Below are 9,070 nucleotides of genomic sequence, written 5' to 3' on the forward strand. Positions count from 1 at the left end.
CCTACACTGTGCACCGTACAGGAGCAGGAGAACACCGACATCACCATTCTTCTGAGCTTTGCCCGTATAAAAGGTCTGAAGATCTCACTGGAGAGTCCTGCAGTAGCAGAGTCCCACTAGAACAGCTGCATGCAGATAGTGTTGACGAATCAGTCACCAGATGCGGTATCAGGAAACTTTTATAGAAGTTTTTAATAAAAAAATTCAACAAAAATATATATATAATCAGGCATTTTATGCAATGCATACATTCTTTATATCTGCAGGTACAGATAAATAACAGAAGGCAAAACCAAGTATTTTGCTTATCTTTGGCCATTAACCAATAATCACCCCCGAAGAGATATTATAGGGTTAAAGAATAATAAACTGAGCCTGTAAATTTCTCTCATTACAGACAAAGTATCAGGCAATAATACAGTAGTTAGATTTTTAGAAATGCAAGGAACTATTTCTTTAACACTGCCCAATACTGAAATTTAACCTGGTTTGCTGCTATAGAACTTAAGGCCTTCTTTAGGTGATGTGCAGGCACCGTTCCTGGGTTTACATTAGATACACTCCAACCCTTACCTCAACCTACCTCCCTTCACCATACATTGCTCTAAAAAGCCCAGCTGTACCTCTTCATGAAATAAACTAGCACGAATACTGATCTGTGGCTCAGTTTCCCGAACCCCAACCAACGCACATACATACAGAGTAGTTAAGCTTCCTTAAGTCAGTATTTTTTCTAAATCAGTGCCCCAGAATAACAGCTATCCTTCCACTTTACAGCACAGATGCATCTGATGGCTCTACCAAAGCAATATATACATGATACACATTAAAAGTCATAAAAGCAATTTTTAAAGGTACACTGATAACATGTAGCAGCTTATGTCTATATATGTACATGTTTTCACAGTTATATTTTAGAAAATTGAGAACACCAGGAATACTTCTACCGTGTTTTCTATAAATATTAAAAATTTACCTGTCAGGCATTTTGACAAAATAGTATTTAGGTTATCACTTTAAATAGCTCTTGAAAACCTGTAGAGTTTTAAGCTTAAAGGCTGTAAAGTTTGAGAATTCTTTAAAGTGTTTAGCCAGTTTCAGCAGCTGGGCCACCTGCCAGTTTGATTTTTTTTTTTTTTTTTTTTTTTAAATTTTACCAAATTCAAATCTGGTAACAAAGGAACTCCACCACTTTTGATGGGATAGGCAAGTTCTTGACTTGGCTAGTGGGCATGACTCTTCGAATCGCCATGCGACATAGATGTTGGAGACTGGAAACTTGTCTTGGAGTTGCCCAGAAGTACACGCTGCCATCCTGTGTCCTGCACACACACACACAAAAGAAAACAAAAAAACCACCAGAATTATGCCACCTGAATGATTTCAACTTAGTATCAATTCCCACATACACTCCTAGTTAGGGGGAACACGCTCTGAACTTCCCATTGCTTAATTCTAGCTCTTCCAGGCTCGTCTACGCTAGATGCCACTTCTTCTTTTAAGCTACAGCAGCACAGTAAGCAACTTGCTGATTATGTACGCGACAGGCCCGAGCAGATCTTCCAAGAGCTATTGAGTATACCCCGGAACAGAGTAACTGCCCTGCATTACCTAATGGTCTTCTTCCAATCCACGTTTGTGGGTCTGTCTTTTATTTATTCTCAAAGATAAGACATGAGTTTATCAGCTTCTTGATTTTACTGCTAATTCCAGGCATGTTTAAACAAGTAGCACCAAAACCAAGTCAGGAGCATCAAGTTACAAGTCACTATTGAAAATTTGTAGAACACTTGGCCACTGTTTTCAACCTTTTGTTACCTTAATATTTTAGGTGGGGGGAAAAAACAAGTATATACTTGCCCTGCAGCTAGAACACTGCCATCAGTAGAAAATGTACAGCAGAGCCCATTGTTCAGAGGTGCAACTTGTACAGGGTATTCTTCATCAATTCTCCAGAACCTTACCATTCTGAAATGGGAAGAACAAAGTAGTAAGTTATCAGAGTAGACATTAATTCTGCCTGATATTTTCTCCGAAGCTGCACGAGAAACTAGTCTGAAGCAGAGCTCAGAGAACTTTATAAACAGTTTAATATACATACAAGGTGCTTCAGATTTGGCCCGAAATGCTATGACATCTTCATTCCTGATATATATCTTGAACTGTACTACTTCAACCATTTTAACTGTACCCGTTAAAAGATAAGATTGCTTTCAACAGCAGAAAGCAATAACCTGAACTAAAGATTTCGACAATCTCTTATGTCATATATGCTAGGAAATCCCAACAGTGCTTGTATTAATTAAAAAACTAAAACCCTCCTGAAGATAGTTTAATACCTTGCTGTCATCTTGAGAAAGCATTCTTTGTATTCTTAAAATATAGTTCTTCCAAATATAATTTGCAGTCTTAGCAGAAGTTGAATACGAGATCACAGAATCCTTTTCTTTTTACTTGAGAATCTACTACTACACAAAAGACTTACCCACGTTACTAACTCCATTGACATTTTTCACTATTTAAACCCCTCTTTTTCTGTTTTCAGCTGTTAGACACTTATGTTATTCAGATCACGTACGCTGTACACAACTATTTCTACATTCAGAATGAACATTAACATATACCAAACAGCTCATCTACTTTTACCAAGACCATCAGAAGTCATTTCTCAGTTATAAAAAGAAGCTGACTTAGTATTTAAAAGTTCATGGGAAGAATTAGAGCAGTCTAACAAACCTTTCCTCATACTTACTTATCATCAGCAAGGCTTGCAATATGTAGTCCATCGTGACTAAAAGATACTGATCTGACCCATCGGTCATTTGCACCTCCAGCAAATATTGGAGTAGGCGGGGGAAAGAGATGCCTGGAGATAGAGAGAGACTTAGCTAACAGCATAAACTTTAAGAACTATGAAGTGTTTCCTTCAGCCATGACTAGCAAAGCGGAGGAAGAAAGAGTGGACTGAACATTTAACTATGAAATCAGGAGTGGCGACTGAATTACTGTAACTTTTGTAGCACTGAACACTTCAGCTTTGTTGAAGATGCTTAAATTAGTACCTGTTAAAATGCCAGTGCTTTAAATTCTGTCTCAGACAGAAGAATAATCTCCACTGCTCTGCAACTTTAAGATTTCCATTAGCCGCTGCTAAGATTCTTCCCAAGTCTAATTACCAGTTAAATACATAAACCCATCAATTTTCAGGTAGTCGTCTTCACTATAGGAGAAAGTTCCCAGATTTGACTACTTTACTTACCCAAATTCCATAAGAATAACTCCAAGATGTGGATCCCAGACATAGACTCGAGTATCGTAAGATGCAGTAGCCAGTAAAGCTCCATCAGGAGAAAACTCACAAGCTACAACATCATTGTGATGTCCTTCAAGTTTCCGTATCATGGAGTATTTATCCATATCCCAGAGAAAAACCTGCAATTAAATAAGCTAATGTTATAGCTCTGCCCGGAGATGCAATAAAGCATTTACTTTTTTTTTTTTTTTTTAAAGTATAGCTGCTAGTCTTATTTAGGATTATATTAAAAATCAGGCATTATGAATTACTACAATTAAGAAATATGCTCAGTGTCATACTCAGATTAAAATCAAGGGTTTTTTAAAAATAATTAAAGCAGACATGCAAGTTCTAACTCAAGTTTGTTAAATGTTATTAACAAAATAAGCCAAAATATAAGATAAAGGCAACACAATTTAACCATGTAGCTTACTGAAATTCACGTATTACAAGACTATTTTATTAAAATATGCAGAAATAAATAGGGTTAAACTCTACAGTGCCCTCTTTTCAGTAACTACCAAAATTTTAAGAAATATACAGACAGAAAATGTAAGGTTAACATATTGTTACTCCAGTGGCATCCCTTTGAGTTTAAGATCACTTGTTTACAATTGGCTTGGATCACCAACGTCAGCCTAGGAAGAGAAACAGATACTGCAAGCAAAAAGAATTTTCACAGCCAAAAGTTATGTCTTTGGCAAAACAATAGGGAAGTCTAACCACATTATTAGAAAGAATTTATGCATTTTATATCAAGTCAACAGTAAAAAAGACATTAATATTACAATTTACCAGGCTAATTGCATATTGTATTATAAAAATTGATAAAAGATGATAATATTCTGGGATTTTACATGCAGTTGTACATTATATATAACCAAAATAACGACTGTGCAGAATTACTTAATAGGAACAATCTATGTAATGCAGTGTAATTTTATAGCAAAGGTAAGTCTTTAGCAAAAGATGTTATGTCCCTAAAAGAGCTCATTAGAGTCCTTGGTTTTTCCCCGACTTGGTTTTACTGCACAGGTTAAATACTGACATCTTGGATAAGTTTATATGTTTGACCAAAGCAAACATAGCCTTAGTGCCTCACATACTTCCTAAAACTGAACCATTGTACAATCAGTTATAAAGGTGTTGACCAATTTCTCTAAGGAGACCCCAACATTCCATAAAACTGGAAACTAAGTTTTAGGAGTCAGTGCGTTTCACTGCTGTGAAAATTATTAAAAAACAAAAAAAAAAAAAAGAAAGAAAGAAAGCAGAAAGTGGACATCAACCAGCACCTGCGTACGTACAGTACACCTTGCAGTCGAATGCAAGGTTACTTCGTCCTATGGTAAAGTTCGCCCCCAGCCTGGTAGCCAGAGATGCCACTCTTTCTGCCCAGCTAACACCATTGTGCTCCTGTGTGAGTGGTGCCAGCTTAACCTCAATCACACCAATATTGCTGCCACCACCTGTGACAGGGAAAGCAAGAAGCTTATGGAAAACACACAGCCTAAAGATATCAATGTATACATCCACATCTGCTCTATTTAAAGAAAAAACAAAACCTAGCCCTCAACTATTCTCTACCAAATCTGCACTGATAATTTAAAGTATAAAATGCATTTGAACAGTTATCCATATAAAATGGTATTCAATGACTGAACTGTGCTTTTTACTCAGCATCTCTAGGCTTCAGTAAGCTACCTACAAAGCCCCTGTAACCAGACTGAATTCCCCTTTCAGTTTTATCCTAATTCTTCAGTGCCAAGAAAAGCAGCTTATGGCGTATGTGCTTTACCTGCACTGCTTTCAGTTCTCTAGCAGGGCATTAGAATACGGATGAAAACAAAACCAGTATGCTGTTCTTCATTCTAGATCTTTTAGACACGAGTGCCATTTGTATTGGAAAACATGTAGAAACATTTTTGTTCAGCGGGAGATACCATGACTGACTCAGACTTTGAAAAGTCCTTTTCATTGAGCAGGAAATAGAAAGGATAAAATCAATAGCAAAGTAGTTTTATGCATTAATCCAAGTATCTTTTAATACCAGAAGCTTTAGTCTTCTTTGGTTTTATACTACCAACACGTGCAGATGTGTAGAACTGTTTCTCAAAGAATGCTTACAGTTTCTTCAACTAAAAGCAGTGCAAGCTCAATTCACAAATCAGTGTCTCAATGCACCATTTGCTAGTTTAATTTCATGCACTTTTACATCATCATAAAACATTAGAAGTTCATGACACCGAGCACAAGCTTAATGTTACTTAGATTTAAAATGATTATGCACACAATTCAGTAGACTTAATGAACAAGAAACTCTGACACATACTGCTTTACTAGCTCCAACAGAGCAGAGAATAGAGGAGTCTGGAGAGAATGCACAACCATACACCCAGTTCTGATGTCCTCTCAACACTTTCATCATATTTCCTAAAAAGAAAGACATTGCTGTAAGAATTGATTAAATATTACAAATTCAAACTGAAAAGCTTTTCCAAATTCGTTCTTCCTTTATAAAATTTTATATTGTTTTTCCAAACAACAGCTTGCAGGGTCATTCTACACAGGCTGTCATGCAGCCTCTAAATCCTATGTCCCTATTCAAAAAGGGTCCCTTCATGCGCTCTTTTAACTTAACCCATACCAGCTTATACCTTTAGGGTACATATAGACAAAGAATTTCAAGACAGCATACACAGTGAGTGACTCATAGAACAAAATTAGTTTTTTTGAGAAATGCTGGCCTGAGTTTATAGCAATACAAGAAGAGAGTACATGCATATTTCTCCTATGTATTACAGCAGATAAACTTAAAATGCATACCATCATCTTTCAGGTCCCACACTCTCAGTGTTTTGTCTCTGGACGCAGACACTAAAATCAGGCTGCCATCTGGGGCAAAAGTTAAATCTCTAACAACTTCAGTATGGTCCATCAGGTTAAGGAGGAGTTTTCCTGTTACGTGAAAAAAAACACAATTTAAAATGAAGGACTCTTACTTTTATTCACATCAAATGCTTTATGGATACAAATACAAAGTCACAGCACATAAAGCCAAATTTTCTTTGTAGAAATGCTCCCAGCAGCAAGAACCATGGGTATCATCTGTATCGAGAGGCAATTTCCTGAAAAGCTTGTAAATTTACACACTAAAACCATATGCCTCAGAACTGAGGCAAGACTTGTCTTTTGATAAGACATCTCTGTTCTAAGCTTAAATTTACAAGATAACAACAAATCACTTAGTAAGTCATTAGTTTCTTTTTTTTAAAGCTGAGAAGTTCTCTCCCAACCTAGCAGCTGTGCTACCAACTAAATTGAGATTCCTTCATTTCAGATTCAGTCTCTTATCTTCTGAACAATTATTTACTTAAAAAAAAAAGAAATAAAAGGTCGTTATCAACATAATCCTTCCTCATACTCAAGAACAGAGAGCAACTTCATGTTTTGAAAGTATCCTTTGTTTGGAAGTATTTTAAAACTACAATCCAGTGGAACATTTTACAGTAAACAATCAATACACACAAAGTCAATCACATACTTAACAATTTTGCAGCAACGAGGCTTCACCCTCTATCACTTGCATCTCAAAGCAAGACCTGAGTCTGTTCCTTCCTCTAGCAGCATTTGAACATTTGTAGCAGCAGGAGTTCATGCTTTTTCTAGGTAAGGTTTGTATTCAAGGTCCAGTTCCCAATTAAAATTCTGTAAGCAATTCATTCTGTGTATTAACAATGTTACTACTGCATAAAGTGACGATGAAGTGCCAACTCCCCCTCACATACTCTACCTGTATATACATCCCATATCTTGATGCGCCCGTTGTTCAAGCCTGTTGCAAGTAGAAGCTGGTCTTGCCCAAATTTGAAACGGTGCCATTCTATATTGACACAGCGGCTCTGCTTCTCAGGCACTGAAGACCCAAAAGCAAGGCTCCAGACGATATCGCCACAGTCTATTATATGTTCACAAGGCTTATTTTTCTGACCACTGTCGCTATTCTGCCTCGGAAGTCTTGTACTGATAGAGTTTGCAACATTCTTTGTGCCGTGCAACAAGCTGCAAAACAAAGAGAAAACACAAGAAAACACCGTAAGGTATCTTGAAAAATAAATAGAACAAAGGGTCTTTAAGATGTGATGAAATCTGTAAGTTGCCATAACATACATTTTGGAGGCCCATAATGACGCATTTTTATTTTCAAATTATAAAAGCAGCTTTTTCTTATAACTGTCAAAAGTTATTAACACCTGGAAACCCTCTTACACAATATAATACTAATACTTTTGTACACATTTTTACTTCTGTAGAGAGCAATATATTAACTTAACCCACAGTGAAAACCAACGCTTTTAAAGCATTTACAGAAAAATGAGGTACAAAAATTCTAAGACTTTCTGCTAAATGAGCAAGAAGTTCCCTGCAATTCACTTACACATGTTAAATCCTGGGAAGAGACTCTGAGGCCAGCATAGGAAAACCAATTAACCCATGACCAGAAAGAGAAAAAAAAAAGGGAGGGGAGGGAGGGGGAAGGCAGGACTTGCTGAAAGGGGAAATGTAGCCAGCTACAAAAATGCAGCTGCTCGTTACTTAACTTCATTAAAATGCAACCTGGAAGTGAAAATAAAGTGTGTCTTTTGGAACTTAACTTGCATTATAGTAAGAACAATAAGGAAAGAGGTTTGCCTTTACGTACATTCATAAAAGGTAAAACTAAATAGTTCTCTGACAGGAAATTTAAAAGTCCAGATCTACCCAAGTCTTTAAATTTCTTTTTCATTCTAACTTCCTCTTATTTCAGAGCATCTGAATCAATCAATAAATCACTCCTCTGTAGCCTTTGTGAGGTTGCAATACAGTTGGTTCTCACTGGCCACAGAGGAAGATACAAAACAATAGCTGTTACTTTAATTCGTTTTTCCCAAAGACTTCAAAGCCTAAAAAAGGCAATACATGTGTTTTAATCTATTCAAAGTTATCTCCTGATTTGAAATTTTCAAGGTTTTGAGGTGAATTAAAAGCCATATGGTTTTGTCTTACAAGTTATTAAGGCACTGAGACCAGGGGACCAGCTTCACTATGCGGTGCCCTTGTGACCAAGCAAAGTACGATCCATCGGGAGCAAACGCCACAGTCCAGTTTTCACGTCCACACTTCTTGTCAAAAGGAGAAGTTGGGGCTAAGAGTTCTCCTACAGTGCGCGATCGTGCTAGAAAGAAAACAAAGAGGAAATTCCATTAAAAAAAAAAAAAAAGGCATGCAGCCTATTTTAAAAGGTTACAAGGGAACCGGGCAATATGTTAATTATTTTGCTGTTATTTCATGGCAGTCAAAGTAACCGGGGAAGGGGTCTTTTGTCACTGTATAACCAATCAAAAGATGAAGCCTCAGCTGCAAAAGGGATTGAAACAGCTTAGTGCAAAATGTCCTGGCTGTCACGTAAGCAATATCACATCTTGATATCAGAAGCAGAACTCAAATAAATTAAAAATTTACCGAAACCAGCTATTACTTCAATTATTCTAACTATAGCTCTACAGATAGAGCTATGCTCCAACTTGACCTAACACTGCCGAGTTTGGCAAATAAGACGCCCGCTAATTATATACATATATATATTTTTTTTTTTACCCTCAAAGAAAAGATGTGAGCACGCGTGCCCGCCCTCCTTTAGCAAAAAAAATCAATCAATCAGCAAAACCACAGGCACCCAGTCAGCAGCCCCCGCGATGGCGGCGGTGCCTGTGCCCCGCTCCCCCTCACCGCCCC

General features: G+C 37.2%; 1 protein-coding gene across 1 annotated transcript in view; it reads right to left on the bottom strand.

Annotated features, from left to right (window-relative positions):
• Positions 1–177: 177 nt before the first annotated feature.
• Positions 178–9,070, bottom strand: part of WSB1 (WD repeat and SOCS box containing 1) — a 9,719-nt gene continuing 826 nt past the window's right edge. The window contains exons 2-9 of the mRNA XM_009881480.1: positions 8,342–8,510; positions 7,089–7,357; positions 6,122–6,253; positions 5,628–5,728; positions 3,260–3,432; positions 2,753–2,866; positions 1,861–1,968; positions 178–1,322 (exon numbers count right to left, since the gene is read on the bottom strand). Coding sequence (XP_009879782.1) covers positions 1,163–1,322; positions 1,861–1,968; positions 2,753–2,866; positions 3,260–3,432; positions 5,628–5,728; positions 6,122–6,253; positions 7,089–7,357; positions 8,342–8,510 — 1,226 coding nt within the window. The 3' untranslated portion in view covers positions 178–1,162. The remainder of the gene's footprint in view (positions 1,323–1,860; positions 1,969–2,752; positions 2,867–3,259; positions 3,433–5,627; positions 5,729–6,121; positions 6,254–7,088; positions 7,358–8,341; positions 8,511–9,070) is intronic.

Source organism: Charadrius vociferus, unplaced genomic scaffold (genome assembly GCF_000708025.1).
Source record: "Charadrius vociferus isolate BGI_N301 unplaced genomic scaffold, ASM70802v2 scaffold323, whole genome shotgun sequence".
Lineage (NCBI taxonomy): Eukaryota > Metazoa > Chordata > Aves > Charadriiformes > Charadriidae > Charadrius > Charadrius vociferus.